The following is a 20,340-nucleotide window of genomic DNA, read 5'->3' as shown; positions in this document are numbered from 1 at the left end:
ACCAGGGATTCGAGACGTGCGTCAAGAGGATATTTCGCAATATTACTACTCATTTGACTGTTTCTGTTAATGTAAACCTTGACGGTTTACCTATCTATAAAAGCACAACGAAAAACTTTTGGCCAATACTATGCAATATCCACGAGTACCCTAGTATTCAACCATTCGCAGTAGGAATATACTATGGGACTGGAAAACCTAAAGATGTTAATGAATTCTTAAACCCTTTTGTTGACGAACTTCTCCCATTGTTGAAGTCCGGAATCACCATCAATGGATACAAACTAACGATTACAATCCGTTGTTTTATTTGTGACACTCCGGCCAGGTCGTTTATTAAAGGGGTTACAAACTTCAATGGAAAGTACGGATGCACAAAATGCACTACAAAAGGTCGGTACAGTCATATCTCTAGAACTATGACGTATCCACAGTTGAATGCACCTGAGCGAACCGACGAAAAATTCCGATCGATGGAATATTTGGATCATCAGCGAAATAGCACGCCACTGTTAAAATTACCGATTGATATGATTAGAGACGTTATTGTAGGAGATTCGTTGCATTTACTGGAACTCGGAGTTATGAAGAAGTTACTAACCTCATGGCGCACGGGATCAATGTCTATGAAGGCAAAGTGGAGTTGTAACCAGAAAAAAGAAATATCTGAAATTCTACTTGATATCAAGTTTCCGATGGAAATCCATCGCCAGATGAGATCCCTAGAATATGTCGCTCTGTGGAAAGGGTTGGAGTATAGAAATTTGTTGAGTTATGTGGGCATAGCTTTTCTTAATGATTACCTTCCTGAAAAGTATTACGATCACTTTCTATTCCTTTTTTGTGCAGTTAGAATTTGCTCTTCTAAGAAATACGCATATCTCATTCCAGTAGCTAGATCATTGTTGCTAGATTTCATTGAGAATTATAAATCACTGTATGGGATTGAATTCATAACGAGCAATATTCATAACCTATGCCATCTAGTCGACGAGGTTGAGTACTTTGGGCCGTTGCTCTATCTGTCTGCGTATCCATTTGACAACTACATGCATTATATAAAAAAATTAGTTCAAACCGGGCCCAATCCATTGGCACAAGTTGCAACTAGAATATCAGAAGCAACAGTATCTGATGGTTCCAAGAAAGTAAAGTTCTTACCAAATCAGAACCTATCTCAAATATCAGTCGAAAGAAAAGGCACTAAAACTAAAATACTATTTCCAAATTTCACTCTTAGCACTGATTTCAAAGACAAATGGTTTTTAACTAACCAATTCGAACTTATAGGAGTCTCAGGAGCTATACAGAGAGATACAGTATTGCTCATTGAAGGTCAGAAAGTAATATTCAAAAGTGACTTCTTCCATAATCCGTTCAAATCATCTTTTCTTCAAATATATTTTGCAAAAATGAATTCAGAAAATATCTCAAAATCGCCTCAAAGTTATTTTGAGAGTAAACACGTTTTCTGCAAACTAGTTGCTCTCGTTAGAAAAGAAGGAACAGTATTTGTACCCCTAATCCACACTATTCAATAAACAAAACTGTTAAATCATTAATATATCAAATAATATACTAACACAATTTGTTTATTAGCATTTATTACTTGCTTGTTTTTATTTTCATTTCAATTTTAAAGATACAGCAAACGAAATTGTTATGACATAAATATATCTTTTTGAATCATTTACTAATTCTATAATACACCTACATGAAATCGTTTCAATAAAAGTAATAACTTGCTAAAAAATCGTACACAAAGGCAATGTTGAAATATTTAGAAAGAGCTCGTGAAAATTTCTGAAAATGTATGCAATCGTTCGAGTATTTAATTAAATTGAATTGTAATTTTGTTGAAAATTAATAAAATTTTAACGAAATTACTCGTCTTCGGCACTGCACTCAAATTCATTTTCATCATCGGTTGACTCCATTCCAGCATCCTCGCTATCGTCGTCTGAACTAAATTCAGAATCCTTCTCCATGCTTTCGGCAAAAATTGATTCATTCGAATTTCCTGTTCTCTTATCCTCATCGCGCGTTTTTTCCGTTTCCTTCGGTGATTTGTAGCCACGTCTTTTTCTACATGCAGACCTTCTAAGCTGACGATTGGTAGACCGAGACTTGCAATATCTGAAAAGGCGATTTCGACAAAACGTCTCCAGTTTACGTGCAGTATATGATGGGTCTCCAATTTGCACAATGCTACAAAGAAGCTGGGTAACGTTTCCGTATTCACGAAATCCCCTTTTTGCTTTATTGCCACGACTGATTCCGGTCCACGTCATCTTAGTCCAAAAATCCCGCGTAAACAAACAATCCACTAAGGTATAACAAGCATTGTCACCTTTCTCCTTATAGGCGCTGGGGATAATAATTTTTGAGAAATACTCCAACTAAAATATACGAACAATTTATGAATTGACAAGTTTTTTTACTAGACCAAAACACTTACATATTTTCGACATAGTTCTTTGCTGTTAAGCTTTATGTTCCAGTCAGCTAGCTCGTCTTCGGTGCTAATACGAGCATGTTTTTCCACGGCATCCACAGGTTGTGGCTCAATAGAATCATCTTTTCTCTGAATCTCCAATAAGGCAGCAAACCGGGCAAAATTAGTCTGAAAGCATCTTTCTACAACTTCCTCGACAGCCGATTCCATGAACTTCTTTAAGTCTACTTTCATCTGCTCGTAGCTCATCGTTTCTACAAAATTAAAAAAATATCACTCTTTTCGTTGCACATAATTAAATGCTATCGAAACTGCTACTTTGTGTCGCATTTCATGTTGCATGTACAGCAATTCCCCGAATAAGGTGGAGTTGGTGTTGCGCGCTCATTGCTGTCCTGTAACCAATGAAGTATATTTTCATACATTCTTAGGCTCTATTGTAAACTTGTCACCAACAGAAATCAGCTTCATTAGTGATAGTTATTGAGAAATTGTTATAAGAACACAACACCTTACCGCTTTATTCGGAAGATTGTTGTACTGTGCTAGTGTCAAACGATACGATTCCGTTTATACAAGAAACGATAGAAAATAATAATCATATCGTCACATTTACATTGCATACCTGCTATTTGAGGATTGTCCACGGTTTCGTTTTCGACAACTGGTGCGTAGTACATGACCCCTTCATGATCTATATATAATGGTTTAGTATCAAATTGTGTTGGAGGCAGTTCTGCTGAAAAACAAATTTTGAAATTATGCTTAGAGTAGATATCACTATGAAATATGTACCTTCCAATATATCTGCTGTGATCGGTGGTTGATCCCTTGCAGGGGCGGACTGGCCCACCGGGCAACCGGGCAAATGCCCGGTGGGCCCCAATAAAAATTTCGTCGTTACACAAAATGAGATTTTCCAAAATTTTTATTTCAGTTAAACTTTTTCTACGACTCACGAATGTTCAATTGCTGAGGCCCCATGATTTATAAAATCAACCGATTTGATGATTGAAAATTCAGCTTCAAATGGGACTATTGGGGCCCCGAACTTTAAACCAAAATTTCTCTTTCAATAACACTTTTTTTATGACTCACGAATGTTCGATTGCTGGGGCCCCATGATTCATGAAATGAACCGATTTGATGATTGAAAATTCAGCTTCAAATGGAATTATTGGGGCCCCGAACTTTAAACCAAAATTTTTCTTTCAATTAAACTTTTTCTATGACTCACGAATATTCGATTGCTGAGGTCCCATGATTCATGAAATCAACCGATTTGAAGATTGAAAATTCAGCTTCAAATGGGACTGTTGAGGCCCCGAACTTTAAACCAAAATTTCTCTTTCAGTTAAACTTATTCTATGACTCACGAATGCTCGATTGCTGGGGCCCCATGATTCATGAAATCAACCGATTTAAAGATTGAAAAATCAGCTTCAAATGGGACTATTGGGGCCCCGAACTTTAAACCAAAATTTCTCTTTCAATTAACACTAGATATACCAGCATTTTATATATACCTATTTATACCAAAACCAGTCAAAATGACTGGTGGATAAGAAACGGTTGGTGAACGACTGAATAATGTGCAACACAGACCCTATAGTGGTCCTTAGCCTCTTATCCAGCAACTTCTATCTCCACCTCCTCGTGGTAGGGTAACCAACCTGTTTTGGACCTCATCTGCAGCTGTACATAATTTAGACACTTTCATTTGATTTTGCTGTAAGTGTCAAAATTATGTACAGCTACAGATGGGGTCCAAAATAGGTTGATTATCCTACCAGCCGGAATACGAGCAATCTTAGCGGAGATGTGGTAATCAACCCTGGTGGTAACTAAGGTCGTATACCGGCAGGCAAGGAGGCACTGTCTTGTCTCGGAACTATACGATGGCAGCTCCATCATGAGACTCGGCAGCATAGCCCTAGTCAGGCAAGCTTTTTATATCTAATATAATATTACGAAAAATCAAGAAAATTCAACTCGAAACATTTAGCATGAACAGGCGATGAAACAAGGATTTGGAATGGATGCTTCCTACCTGGAACTGTAAAACCAAATTTCGTGGATTGCGACAGAATGTTGCTCGTTCAGTTAGAAACGCAAAAGTTCGACATTGTGCCACTACAGGAGATCTGTCGCAAAGGCGGGAAGGTTTGGGGGATCCGTGGCGGCAAGGCCCAATTTTGTCAGAACGGTGGAGCAACCAACTAACTGGGAACGGGCTTCGTAGTGATGGACAGAATGCAGGATCGGGAGAGGATATGTGTGTTGAGGATAACAGGCCGCTTCTTCAACTACACCATCATAAACGTGCACTGGCCGGACGAAGGTAGACCCGACGACGAGAAAAAAGCGTTCTATGTCCAGCTGGAGGCAACATACGATAGCTGCTCGAGTTCTCGCCACGGGATATCATCGTCATTGGGGACATGAACGATCAGATCGACAGGGAAGCAATGTATAGTGATAACGGCCAGCGATGCATCAAATTTGCAGCTTCCCGAGGCCTGGGGATCAGAAACACATTCTTTTCCCACATCCCTACTAGCACAGTTGTCATAAACTAGTTGTGGTAACCGATTAACGACTGATTTCAATCATAAATAGGTTGCAGCAACCAGAAATGACAAAAGTGTGCTACTTGGGATAGATCTACAAAACCACCAGGAGATCACCTGACCAACTAACATTGAACCTAATCGACCATATTCTCATCGAAGGTCGGGTTTTCTCGAACATCACCAACGTACGCTCCCTACGGGGTACGGATATCGACTCAGATCATTACCTAGGAGCAGTACACGTGCGCTCAAAATTATCGACGGTATATACCTCACGACAAAGCCACCCTCGGTTAAACAGTCGATAATTAGACAACCCGGAATGTGATGAGAACTACGCGCATACTATGCGCCTTCCTCTGTGACCAGGTGCTTCGACCCTCGAAGATAAATGTAGCAGGATACGTTCGGCCATCAGTGAGGCTGCAAAACGCCAGAAGGAGAGCTAGAACCACTATTTCAGACTAGTGAGATGCGCAAGTTCTATGAGAAGGTGAGCCGATTTCTTAAAGGATACACACCGAGGCCTGATATGTGTAGAAACGAGCAGGGAAACCTGGTCACAAACGAGCGTATAGTGGTTGGTGAGTGGAAGCAGTTCTTTGATAGGGATCTCAATTGCTGATATAGCAAAAGGAAATGGAGCAAAAGTCAACGTATGAGAGCCTAAGGGCGTTTCGACTTCCGATCTCAAAGAGATCCGGCGAGAAATCGGTCAGCTGATGAATAGAACCGCCGAAAAGGACCGACTCTCGACAAAACTCTACAAAAATGACCTAGAACCATTAGGAACGGCATTTTACTGAATAATTTCATGCTTCGGACTCACCGTTCTCCCGAAATGCTACATTTCTTGATAGAATCTTGCACCAGTCATTTTGACTGGTGCTGGTATAAATGGCAAAAACAAAAATTATATTTGCTGCTAATATATATAAAGTAACATTAAGTTCATAAAATGTATTCTCTACTTATAGCTACAAAAGTCATAACATCGTTTCTAAAATCAAATGTTAGATGTTGTAGAAATTTCAAATTGAAATTGCACGACCAGTCAAAATGACTGGTCTGGTATATCTAGTGTTTAACTTTTTCTATGACTCACGAATGTTCGATTGCTGGGGCCCCATGATTCATGAAATGAACCGATTTGATGATTGAAAATTCAGCTTCAAATGGAATTATTGGGGCCCCGAACTTTAAACCAAAATTTTTCTTTCAATTAAACTTTTTCTATGACTCACGAATATTCGATTGCTGAGGTCCCATGATTCATGAAATCAACCGATTTGAAGATTGAAAATTCAGCTTTAAATGGGACTATTGGGGCCCCGAACTATAAACCAACATTTTTCTTTCAATTAAACTTTTTCTATGACTCACGAATATTCGATTGCTGAGGTCCCATGATTCATGAAACCAACCGATTTGAAGATTGAAAATTCAGCTTCAAATGGGACTATTGGGGCCCCGAACTTTAAACCAAAATTTCTCTTTCAGTTAAACTTTTTCTATGACTCACGAATGCACGATAGCTGGGGCCCCATGATTCATGAAATCAACTGATTTAAATATTAAAAATTCAGCTTCAAATGGGACTGTTGGGGCCCCGAACTATAAACCAACATTTCTCTTTCAATTAAACTTTTTCTATGACTCACGAATGTTCGATTGCTGGGACCCCATGATTTATGAAATCAACCGATTTGATGATTTAAAATTCAGCTTCAAATGGGACTGTTGGGGCCTGAACGTTTAGCCAAAATTTCTATTTCAAATAAACTTTTTCTATGACTCACGAATGTTCGATTGCTGGGGTCCCATGATTCATGAAATCAACCGATTTGAAGATTGAAAATTCAGTTTTAAATGGGACTATTGGGGCCCCGAACTATAAACCAAAATCAAAAAATATTACCAGCTTCGATGCTGAGTAATTAAAAGTAGAATTAGTATTTCATCCGCGGTTTTTTGACTACTTATAGATATCGAACTGTCGGCTTAAGCTCCATACTTAGTTTACTTCAGTGGCGACGGTCCGTTATCGATCCTGCGCCGAATGAATTATGGTCCTTCAGTACTCAATCCTGGGCTACCTTTCTTTAAACCCCTCGAACACCAGCTGAACGTGCATCATCCTCGATAGCGCACATCTATCAGTGCGATGTCTACTCCGAAGTCTACGGCCTCTTCTTGATTCTATGCTTAAACTCTTTCGTCGGGCATTCTAGACACGTGACCAGCCCAGCGCAGACTGTCACACTGTACTATCTTCATTATAACAGCATATTTACATTCTTAATACAGCTCGTGGTTCATGCGTCTGCGCTACACGCCATTTTGGATTTTGCAAAATTTTACGCTAAAACCCGAAGCATTCGTCGATCAGCTTCTTTTAGCGTCCATGATTCATGTCCGTAAAGGGCCACCGAAAGGATTGGTGTTCTATAGAGCGTCAGTTTATGCGAATTTGCAAGCTACGGGACTTCAGCTACAAAATGTAATGCCTACGTAAAGGCCAATTCGCAGCTGCAATTAGTCGTTTTATTTTGCGATTTACATCGTTGTCACATATCACGAGCATACCAAAATATATTCAGTTCCTCTTCGACACCAACACCATTTGGATTTCCGCGCCATGTACTTCGTTTTGGCGGTGTTAATGGTAAGTCCCAATTTCTCAATAAATGACCTAAAGGCTTCTTTCGCTGCTCTTCTTTTGATTTCGGTGATATCGACGTCATCCGCAAAATCAAAAAGCACGTGAGGTCTCATTTGCTATTCTGACTCATAATTTTTACTCATCCAGCGTCACACGAATCAACGTAACTAGTTCTGTGGGAAAACCATGTCCTAGCGTTAACTGTCACAGCTCATTTCGTTTTACTGAATCGTATGCCGCCTTGAAATCCATAAAAACATGATGAATCTGCAAGTTGTACTCCCGGAACTCGTCAGTTACTAGACGTAGGGTAAATATCTGATCCATCGTGAAGCGACCCTCATGAAAACCAGCTTAATACTCGCCGACGAAGAACTCAGCTAACGGACTCAGCCACACACGATAGGGAGAGCACCTTATAGACAAAATTGAGCAATGTAATGTCTCGATAGTTTTTACTCTCAAGTCGATGTCCGTTTTTTAAATTATGGGAAATGAGGCCAATCAATCACTCCTCCGAGATTTGTTTTCCTCCCATATTCTGTTCCTGACAATGACGTGGCGAATTGTTTCGTACAGCTGCTCGCTCCTCGCTTTTAGAAGTTCAGCCAGGATAGCATCCTTTACAGCAACTTTACCGTTTTTCAGCTCACTGATTGCTCTTTTGACCTCCTTTTGTGTTGATGGCTCCACAGTTTTTCCGTCGCTCAAAATTCTTATCCTGTACCTGCTGATCTTCGTGTTTACTTCTCTATTCAACAGCGTCTGGAAATACTCTTCCACCTGGCTGCTACCGTCGTTTTGTCAGTAAGCAGGTTGCCAGCACTATCATTGCACATCACAGGCATGGCAAAATTCTTGCACCTGACCGTTTTGTAGAAACTCCGGGTGTCGTTGCTGGCGAACCTCTCCTCTGGACTGGCGAGCACGTGCTCTTCGTACTGACATTTTTAGACGGTGGGTTCTTTCTTCTGCAGCTCTACCAGGACGAACCAAAAAGATTCGCGCAGAGTTTCGGGCCTTCCTCACATCGGAATCGTGTGTAGAAATTCTGCAGAGGATTCGCACAGAATACCTTGCTTATAGAAGCAGAATTCTTATAGGAAAATCCAAGAGTTTAATCCCAGGGATAGCTATAACTCGGCACGGGAATCGCCTGCACTATGGACTGTTTTGTTCTGATTTGAAGACGCAGTAAGCTACTCATATATATTGAACTGTTTACATCCCATCATTTATAAAATCAGCTTATTTGATACTTGCAATTTTGCATGTCATTAACCCTATAACTTAAAATCTGCAGAAATATAAATGGGTGATAGATGAGGAAAACGTTGCATTGCTGGCAAAGATGCACAGTGGCACTTATCAGAATGTGAAAAGTTCTCTTTCGGGTTCGCTGAAGCACGGTCAATAAAGAATCAAATATTTACGCTGCGGCAGATCCTCCAAAAAGTTCATGAATACAGAATTCTACGCACCATTATTTCATTGATTTCAAAGTTGCGCATGATTCCATCGACCGTAAAATCATGGCCATTCTAACCTCGCAGTGGACTTTATCAACGTGATGGTCCCTCATGTGGGCTGTTCAACATGCCGTTACAGGATGTTATTAAAGGAGCAACACACAGGCACAATCTTCAGCAAATCTAGTTAGTTCGTCTGCTTTGCCAATGAAATGGATATTGTCGATAGAACAACATCTGTGGTGGTGGCTGAAAAAACTAAAACTCAAAGTAGCGAAGATTGGGTTGAAGAATAATGCGTCCAAACTAAAGTACCGTGAACCGCTAATATGCCGCACACGCTAAAAGTTGGTAACTCGGTCCTAATAACGACTGAGTTTGTTTTATTTCGAGCATCGAGCCGCTATGCTGCCCGTTCTCCCGATACTCGACACTCGACAGTGACTGAATCGAGCCAAGTTGCACGGGGCCCCTAATCTCAAAGGCCCGGTGGGCCCTTTGGCTCCCAGTCCGCCCCTGATCCCTTGAGGTCTGGCTGTTTCCTAAATGTTGCACTGAACATGGTAGTACAACGGTATCGGATTTTGCATGCTGCGTGAAAGCGAGACTTGATTGGACTATTTGTACCGTAGCAGCATCATTCCGTTCAAAAGGAGTATCCGAAGTATCACTCGTTTGCGCAATCACTGAAATACTATTTTGTTTCACTAGTTCACCAGCATATGGGTTGTGATTTTCAACAGGATCACCGCCGTGTGAAAGCAGTTTTGGTTTTTCAGGTTTTGCTGTTGTTTTTTCATTGGCCTCGAACAGAACTTTTTGCGTCATGTTGCCGCAATCTAAAAATACGTTTTTCTTTGAATAAATTTATGCTGCAACAAAATAAAAGTCTATCTTACCTTTTATCATCAAGTTGTAGTCCTTTTGGCTGGCTAGTTTCGGTTTTTTCATCCCTTTGAGACGCTTTCGTTTGTTGTCTACGTCAGAAACTTCCCGTTTCGAAAGGTCTTCGGCTGCTTCTTCCGCTAGTAAAAGGTTTTTGAACCTTTTACATATAATCATGGGTATTTTTTTTGTGGGGCCATCATAAGCATCTCTGCTGACACGCAAGGCTTCGATCTTTACATTCGATAGTTTGGGCCAAAATAAATAATTTTTCGTTACCCATCACTTTAAATTTTTGATTTTCAACGAATTGAACGACAGTATACATCTAGAATGAAGAGAAATCAATGACTTTATGCTACATCATAAATAAGTAATATTGCTTACCTTTTTGAGAACGAATTCAATTTAAATAAAACAAAAACAATGCCGGAGAACTACAGATTGCACTTGCGTAAGCCGCGGTTCTGCTCAAGTTTGTTTTGCTGTATTTGACGTATCAGTGTTGCCATTGTTATTTAGTGAATTTGGCATTAACAGTTGTTCAAAGATTGTTTGTTAGAACTCGTTTTGTATTTATGTAGCGGTAGTATTTTTGTTTAAACAAACCAACAATAAAAAAAATATTTTTTTTGATATTTGTTTCATTAATTCGCAATATACGCATATAAATAATGAAAGTATAAAATCAAACATATATGTTTTTTGAAGAACTGGCGTCATTGCTAGTATTGTCGCAAAAATGTCAGAAGTATGTTGATTTTATTTCATATTCAATCGTATGGATGACTAAAAATAATCGCATTAGTGATGAATATATTTTTTTTTTAAATACGATTGAAAATCTAGTTCTAGACCAAACAGTTCCGACAGTATTTTAAATGCAGTGTATTTATTGCTGTTAAGAGTGCATTTAATATCATATAAGGATAGTCGTGGGCTATTTTTAGATCACACAATGCTATTTTAGGGATTGTACTTGGCAAGCACATCTTAGGGTAAAGCTAGCTCTCGATTATATTTCAGATTTGACGCAGCGGTACGATATGGAATCAACATTCAAGACGCCAGAGGTTCAAATCCAGCTGTAAGCTCTAGTTTATTTAAATAAAAATAACAAAACGCATTAAATACGCTCTGAATACTTAGACATCTGCTTGTCATATGAAATTATTAAAAATATACATATCATAAATCGATTGTCAAAAAATTTATTTTTAATTAATTTATTATTAACCAAAATAGGAGTCGCGTATAATAACATAATGATGAAAATTCACATCACACAGTAGAAACATACACACCAAGTAAATCCTAATTGAAGTGACTTGACATCGTTTTATTAATGAACGAAATTAGTCATATATAACATTAAATCAAATCAAATTGCGATTTGACTTCGCAAGCCAGAATGGTATGCGAGTCTGTCAGGTAATTTCTAAGAGCAGTAAATAATTCTGGAAGTGGGTCAATTAAAGCTGTTTTTGTTATTGCTGTTACTGCTGCTGTCGCTGCAGATTTAGCAACTGCTTCTACTGCAAGCGGGTCTATAGGCTGGACGTCCAAAAGTGATGATATTCGGTTTTTGATTTCTGATGCGCTGGATTTGTCGGTTTTTTCGATGGTCGATAATTTGCTGTAGATGTCTAGAAGTACTTTTTCAAAGTGCTCTAGAGTTTCGTCGTGGGTGGCGCTCAAATTTTTTAAGTTGGTAAGCAATTTGTGATTTGCTTCCAATGTTTTTCCTATGTTGTCTGAAATTTGTGACAACGATTGTGTGATTACTTTAAAGTTAAGTTCAGCATTGAACTGCGTTTGGCAGTCAGCACATAAGGGCAGCATGAATGACCGCAGCAATACTTCCTTATTTCTAGCTGCACCTACGCAAATTTCGTGGAAAAAGCGATTACAATTTCCTTCGCACTTCCATAGGTCACGACAGTCGTTGGCGATGCAATTTTTGCCACACCTCATGATTACACGCGCGGCGGTAAAGTTTAAGCGACGAAAATAAATATGTTTGTCAATAAAAAAGTGCCTGCATGCACGTTTGTCAATATGACTAAAAGTTAAAATACGCGGTACTACGACGCGAGTCAAAACAGAACGTCCGTTCGGTCGGACGGTTAAACTAGCTCCCGCCCTTTATTCGCCATCTCGAATGACCCGGCGGATCCACGAGTTATCACCCCGGCTGACTACCTCATCGGACGACCACTCACCGCTCCAGCTGAGCCCTCCTTAGAAGACGTCAAGGTTTCCCGTTTGGCGTGCTGGCAACATCTTCAACTCCTTCGTGAATATTTTTGGAGTGCTTGGAGCAGAGATTATCTGAACACCCTGCAACCCCGTAAGAAGAACCAACGAGAGATGCCAAATGTTCGCGAGGGCATGATCGTCCTGCTTCATGACCGGAACCAACCACCCCTCAACTGGAAATTAGGACGCAACGCAGCAGTCTACCCTGGTGACAATGGACTTGTTCGTGCAGTCGATGTATTCTCCAAAGGCTGCAAGTATCGTCGTCCAATCAACAAGGTATCCATCCTGCCTATCAAAGACAAAGAGTTAGTTGAAAACCCGGCGATGTCCAGAGAACCGCGGATCCTTCAACCGGGGGAGGATGTCCCCCGAAAGTAAAACCCGCACCCAGCAGCATACACTGCTGGCATCGCGCAACACACATTTCATTTCATTTCATTTTTCTTTATTTATCCATCTGGCCAAGTAGGCCTCCATGAATTTACTTGGATGGGGAAAAGCCTTTTTGAAAAAATCTAACATAGACACTCAAAAAGGCATAAAAACCCCATCTTCTTTTGTACGTTTTTGTCACATGTCATCATCCCGCAGCTATAAAAGCAGCCCACCCATTCCATTTTCAACCATCCAGCCTTTCACCTCGCAGCAGTAGCAATAAGCCGAACAAGAGTAGAATAAACTTTTGTTAGCATAGCAGCCGGTGCTTGTTTGGTCCACCATCTACTTCCCCACTGGATTTTCCCACTGAAAGGAGAGCGAGCAAAGTCAACCCCCAGCCCTTATAAGCGCTATATGAAATAGTAATTTTCTCACCGAGACTTTTGCTTTTGTTTGCGCTACCATACAGTCCACTGCCAGAAGATCGTTCAGAGGCGAACAGTTTTTTTCTATGGTAGTTTGTGACCCCTTTCCCCTCTGGAAGGGGGAGGGGCTCTCATACAAATTAAACAGAAGTGTTTGCATAATTCAAAAAGTAATGGAACTCGAGAAATTTTAGATTCTTCCACAAAACATTAGTCAATACTACCAAAAACATTTGTATTTCATTTGTATGGGAGCCACACCTCTTAGAAGGTGGGGGTCTCAGTACACCATAGAAAAAATTATTAACTCCAAACAACCCCACATGCCAAATTTGGTTCCTTTTACTTGATTAGTTCTCGAGTTATGATAAATTTGTATTTCATTTGCATGGGAGCCCACCCTCTTGGAAGGGCAAGGGATCTCAGTACCCCTTAGAAAAAAAATCTGCCTTCAAAAACCCCCACATGCCACATTTAATTCTGTTTGCTTGATTAGTTCTCGAGTTTTGAGGAAATTTGTGTTTCATTTGTATAGGAGCCCCCCCTCTTACACCCTCCATAGAATTGCTCTCTTACACCCTCCATAAAATTGCTGGTCATTTTATCTATCCAACGAGATATAAATTGTTCAGTTTCGTTCAGTAGTTTAGTAGTCCAGTCACCCCAGTATTATGGGTCAGTCTTTACTTTACGTTAGTTTTATACGCAGCAAACTAATATTTAACCATCGTGTATGAGTTCAACAGACAGAAGTAACATTCCGTTGCATGCTTAACAGCAATACACTTAGGTCCAATGCGTAAATTTTCTTAGTTTTCCAATAGTTGGCCAATCGACTGTCGTTTTGTTGTTATTTTTGCGGCAGTTATAAAAAGTCGGTCGTGAATTATAAGCTGAATAGCGGCGTAAATTTGTGTGTCTGAATGTTAAATGAATGAAAATCCAGGGAATAGGTATGTATTCATTGATTTACGGTGAACCCACCTAAAAAAATTCGTTTTCCGCTTTAATATACAAAGTTAAATAATGGCCCATAATACTGACAGCAAAATTCACTTTTCCCAGTATTATGGGTCATACATATAGATCAACAGGATTCGCTGCTTTTGACTAAAATTGTAATTTGTTTTCAGTAAAACGAAAAAACGTGCTAGGAAAATCAATATACAGAATTCGAAACACTATGATACTAAATGTATTGCATCACGCTCTTGATCAAGCAAGACAAACCGAGAAAGTTCGGGAAGTTGCAAGGGATCACAGTCTACCGTACAGTATAGTTATGCGTTATTTTCGGAAAACACGCAAAACTAATAAGCCAGGACTAAATACTTTTCTTCTTCCTGAATTTATTTACTTTACTTAGTTGGCGTCCTAAGATCTCCAATGCACTCGATTGTGGGCCAATGCTCTCCAATTCCTCGGACACCGTATTCTCCCGCCAGATCTCGCTCCACCTTGTCTAACCATCTTGCTCGCTGCACCCCTGATCATTTTGGTCCTACCGGATTTGAGGCAAACATCATCTTTGCAGGGTAGTTGTCCGGCATTCTTGCAACATGCCTTGCCTATCGTATCCGTTCTGCCTTAGCCGCCTTGTGTATACATGGTTCGCCATAGAGACCATCACCTTGACGAAGCCCTCTGGATGATTCGAATGAACTTGACAACCCACTCGTAATCCGAACACAGCACTGAGTACCATCCATCGTAGATTGAATCTCGTCAGTGAATCTAATCAACCTCACAGATACCTAAATCGCGAGTACTGTCACACACACCCACATCCAACCATACATACTCACATCCACTCCCTCACATACACACACACACACAAACGCGGGCGGGCGCGCGCTCACGCACGCACACACCCATACACAAGTTTTTTCTCGAAACAAAACCAATTTTGTTTTATTGACCCATAATACTGGGAAGATTGACCCATAATTCTTACCAGGTTTAAAAGTTGCCCATAATACTGGGAATGGAATATGGTTACATTTTGTTGTTTTGCAAAAAAGTGTGCGATTTTGGAACAAGATTACTTACAGAACATCAAACTATGATATATTTTTAATCAATTAAGTTATAAATAAACTGTAAATTATTTAAATCTGTGTTTCTACCCTTAATTTTGTAGCATCATCATGCTTAACTGACCCATAATACAGGTATGACTGTAATTACCATTTAAAATCTTTCATTCAAACGTTACACTTCCATTTTCGTTTTCACAAAGTGCTACCCAGTCCCATTATAGTAAACAAAGACGTAGTTCTACGTCAAAAATGTTGAGATTACTCTAAGTCTATGGTTTCTAACCAGTTTACAGGTGATTTCAAAAGAAATGCAATAATGTTTTATTGCGTTTTCGCTAACATTACCATTTTAAAGGTTGGTTAAAAAACCAAATTTTTACGTGGGATTAGAAATTTGCGGTATCATTTAGGAATATTCAGCATTATGTATCTACCCTCTTTTTAGAATGGCGTAGCAACGCGCGCCGGGTCCTCTAGTATAATATACTTTACAGTAAACGTCTGAAGCAACTTTTTAAGGGGTAAAACCTAAATTTGTAGTTATTTATGCTATTTTATGATGAGATATTTCAGGTCGCGTTCGTAAATCAACTTAGCAACAAAATCATATGTGACAACATTCCACATAAACCAAATTTCGATTTCTTTACTTCTGGTTTTTTATTATCAAAGTTTGAATGTATCCTTGATAAAACATCAGACTGCTTAAGAAAACACGCTACATGCTACATCAGTGATTCAGATATCATCCCACACCTGACTCGGGAAGGGTTTTAGCTACCATTCTCGTAAGGAACATCGGGAGAAGTAAATGTGGGTACAAAGATACTCAACGGGATATATTTAGATTTTCGCGCTATATATTGAGTATGCACTATTTTGGTAGTTTCTGATAATCAATTATAGCTTGATTAAATCATAAGGCTATCATTATTATCACGTGCCAAATCACTCGTTTAGAAAGTTCCGTCAATCTCAAATAGTTGACGTTTGTTTCTAAATCAAATCTTTTGTTCAATCGTAGGATTTATTGGAATCAACATTGCATTATGTGGCAGCCCATCAAAATGCCTATTTTAACCAAACCACCCACCCACCACTGTAATCATTGTTACCATCCCTACGCGTGTTGGAGTCTAGAAAATTATATATATTAATACCGGTCTTTTGAACACCGTGGTAGGCGGAAACATACAACATGCTACATTAAATTTGCTTTCAATTGTATGCGTTGCAACGCAAGCAGGGTACAGCTAGTACTCTAATATTTAAATGTTTGAAACTTACCATTTTCCATTCTACTCAAGCGATTTTTATTTCGCAAGAACCAACCGATGAAATGATTGTCAGTCCACAATAAAGTTTGTACTTTTTCCGTGCTTGGTTTTGTTAACTCATCTGGTTGAGTCGCTACTACTTCCAAATTTGATGATGACGTCGACGAAATCATTGGTGGTTTCTCTGGTCTGAAGTACCCTGGCCTGTGCTGTATTGTTGGGCGTTGCGAAACTATGAAGAATATGAAAAAGTATTTACTTAACCTGTATCATTACTGATAATAACACTTGTCGTTGATTCTTCTCGATGAAAATAAGACTCTTCCGTTTCTGGGTAACGTTTCAGGCTTCACTTATCGTCAGACGCCTAACATAATTTGTTCATTGGTCAACTTTACAATATTCAATTAACTAGGGTTTTTTTCTAATTCCCGTCGTAATAAGTAACGCCATTCTAATTTTCATCATTTGTTGGATAGATTTAATGAATACTCCAAAAGTTCTTGTGCTGAATTGACTAAAACACACTTACCTTCCGATCCGTGAACTTTGAAATCTCTGAAAAGCGACTATTAAAGCATATTATTGAAATTACGCAACTGACTTCATTTCTAAAATACGTCGTACCGTTTTAAAATCCGTCCATCAACATTTTTCATTGTCCAAACTAAAAATCACAACAATGTTTACGAAGCTAACGCGCATATATTTGTGTATGACGGCATGACAAATGTTATTCTACAAAATTTCTGCAGGTCAGGCAAGTTTCCCTGGCTGTAGAATAACGACAATGCCTTGCGTGAGTTATTTTCATTTATGAATGACGGAAATTAAAACGATTAGTCGACATTGTCTTCATTGGCGTAGCTAGAGGGGGTGCCTGGGGTACCAGGCCCCCTCCAGAATTTTGCAGGCCCCCTCCAGAAATTTTCCTCATTGTAATTGAAAAACCGGAAAAACATTCAGTGTATATATTCCCACCGCGTTGATGTTTTCCTTTTTTGCTAGGTATCGCAAACGCGTAGTTGTTGTCATCGTTAGTAGCCGTCAGTAACCTGATAGCCACCCCGGCTCATGCTGTTATACGACTGTTTATAACAGTTTATCTCCATTCAACTCGATCTTGGGCCACTCGTCGCCAATTTTCCAGTCTCAGAAGTCTCAAATCACTTTCGACTTGGTCGTGCCATCTTCGCACGTTAAGTTTCCCTGTTCCTGGTGCTGATGTAGCTGTTGAAAAGAGCTGTTTCCGTCACACTGCCGTCCGGTATCTTTACGAAATGTCCGGCCCACGATAGCCTACTGACTTTCGCCAGATGACAATGAGAATCTCTCCAAACAGTTTCTGTAGCTCGCGATTCATTCGTCTCTGCCACTCTCCGCTTTCAGTTTGTTCTCCGCCAAATATTGTCCGGTGTGCCTCCCGCTTCCGGCAAGCGACGCTGTGAACAGTTACCGTCCGTGTGAGGCACGTGTTTGATTTATCGAGCCTCTTTCTTTCATGTATTTGGGCTTCGACGCACTTATGTTTAACCCAATCCTCCTAGACTTCGCTTTCGTCGGACCACCCCCTCAAGAGCGAAGTTGAATAGTATGTAAAAAGGATTCGAAAGTGTTCCCGAGTTACACACGAAATACATCTCTCGATACAATGTAGCTCTGATCATTTGCCCAAGTTTATCCGGAAAACCGTGCTCTTGCATTATCTGTCATAGCTAGCCTCGATCGAGTGCATCGTATCTGCTTTGGAATTAATAAAGATGTGGTGCATGGGCACGTTGTATTCCCGATATTTCTGCAAGATCTGTCGGATGATAAACATCTGGTCCGTAATTGCGCGGGCTCTCATGAAGCCCGTCTGGTATTTCCCTACAAAACCCTGTGCTACCGCTGACAGCCGGCGTAACTGGATCATAATGAAATTTTTTTCGAAAGGCACCCCCTGGGCCCCCTCCAGGGAAATTACCTAGCTACGCCAATGATTGTCTTCTTCGTCGCACGAAAAAACGTAGGAAATTTGGCTGGTAGGACTTATTTAATGATGAAAAGCATTTAAATAGATCTCAGATCACTTTGATTGATCGCGTATGATGGACAACTAACTACACTAGAATCTCGTTTTACGTCCGTTCATTTTACGTGATTTCGTTTTACGTCACTTTTTTTACGTCCAAATTTTGAATTAACGTCCTCTCGTTTTACGTCCAAAATTTGAATTAACGTCCACTTTTTTTACGTCCAAAACTTGAATTAACGTCCTCTCGTTTTACGTCCGAAATTTGAATTAACGTCCTCTCGTTTTACTTCCGAAATTTGAATTAACGTCTTCGGGAAAGTCACTTAAATGACTGCCGCCTTCAAGATGCTATGGAAAATAACGCAGAATTGACTCACTACGTGGCGCTAGCGTATATGTAGCATTCTTATACAAGCTCTATCTTGCGCTGCAGGCTATCTAGAAAGTTACGGTCTTCGGGAAGGTTACTCAAATGACTGCCGCTTTCAAGATGGTATGGAAAATAGCGCAGAATTGACTCACTACGTGGCGCTAGCGTATATACAGTACTATTATACAAGCTTTATCTTGCGCTGCTGACTATTTAGAAAGTTGCGGTCTTCGGGAAAGTTACTCAAATGACTACCGCCTTCAAGATGGTATGGAAAACAGCGCAGAATTGACTCACTACGTGGCGCTAGCGTATATGTAGCATTCTTATACAAGCTGTATCTTGCGCTGCTGGCTATCTAGAAAGTTGCAGTCTTCGGGAAGGTTACTTAAATAACTGCCGCCTTCAAGATAGTATGGAAAATTCAAGGTGGTATGGAACCGGCTGCACTAGTGTATGTTTTTTTGTATTTGCCATAACTCATGATCTTGGTTGTACAAGAAGTTCCTTTCTTCGGAAAGGTAGTTTAAGTTACCGAACCGTCCATTCATTTTACGTGATTTCATTTTATGTCCGATATTTGAATTAACGTCCTATCGATTTACGTCCAAAATTTGAATTAACGTGCAAGTTTTTGGGGCCGGGGAAGTTTCTTAGGATGATTGTGTATTTTTTATCCCTCGCTTTCCGGCTTGGTCAACCGTCCATAAAAATTCTACAAAATTTACACCCGTATTTTTTCAATTGGCACTTAGGGAGCCCCGTTTTGAGAAAGAGTGATCCCAAATCCCAACTTTTGCCAAGCTTTCCTTCTTTAATAATTTATCACTTTTGAACCACTGAATTGATTTTTATTATTTTGGTACCAAATATGGAGTTAAAGCTCAAGGTTTTCATTGACTGCTCAAACATTTAAAATATTTTGACGTAGGACTACGTCTTTGTTTACTATACTGGGACTGGGTACCACTTTGTGAAAACGAAAATAGAAGTGTAACGTTTGAATGAAAGATTTCAAATGCGAATAACTACTAAACTACTGAACGAAACTGAACAATTTATATGTCGTTGGATAGATAAAATGACCAGCAATTTTAAGGGTGGAGCAATTTTAAGAAGGGCGTAAGAGGGGGAGCTCCTATACAAATGCAACACAAATTTTCTCAAAACTCGAGAACTAATCAAGCAAATGGAACCAAATTTGGCATATAAAGGTTTCAGAAGCCAAGAATTTTTTCTATTATAAATTGAGACCCCTTCCCTCTTTTGGAGGGGGGCTCCCATTCAAATGAAATTCAAATTTACTCATAACTCTAGAAATAATCAAGCAAAAGGAACCAAATTTGGCATGTAAGGGGTTTTGGAGGCAAGATTTTTTTCTATAGTGAATTTAGGCCTTTGCCTTCTTTAAGAAGGGGGATCCCATACAAATGAAATATAAGTATCCTCATAACTCGAGAACTTATCAAGCAAATGGAACCAAATTTGGCTTATGGGTGTTTTTGGAGACATGAATTTATTTTACGAT

At 39.6% G+C, this 20,340-nt stretch overlaps 1 protein-coding gene across 4 annotated transcripts in view; it reads right to left on the bottom strand.

The window, feature by feature from the left end:
- LOC128743575 (uncharacterized) overlaps positions 1–20,340 on the bottom strand; it is a 551,236-nt gene that overhangs the window by 134,422 nt on the left and 396,474 nt on the right. For 3 of the 4 annotated variants that reach the window (XM_053840175.1, XM_053840178.1, XM_053840176.1), the window contains exon 4: positions 16,436–16,657. The exons of the other annotated variant lie outside the window; for it this stretch is intronic. In XM_053840175.1, the coding sequence (XP_053696150.1) occupies positions 16,436–16,657 (222 nt within the window). The remainder of the gene's footprint in view (positions 1–16,435; positions 16,658–20,340) is intronic. 4 annotated transcript variants of the gene reach the window in all.

Source organism: Sabethes cyaneus, chromosome 3 (genome assembly GCF_943734655.1).
Source record: "Sabethes cyaneus chromosome 3, idSabCyanKW18_F2, whole genome shotgun sequence".
Lineage (NCBI taxonomy): Eukaryota > Metazoa > Arthropoda > Insecta > Diptera > Culicidae > Sabethes > Sabethes cyaneus.
Note: the sequence above shows the minus strand (reverse complement) of the source record. Positions and strands in the feature narration are given on the sequence as shown.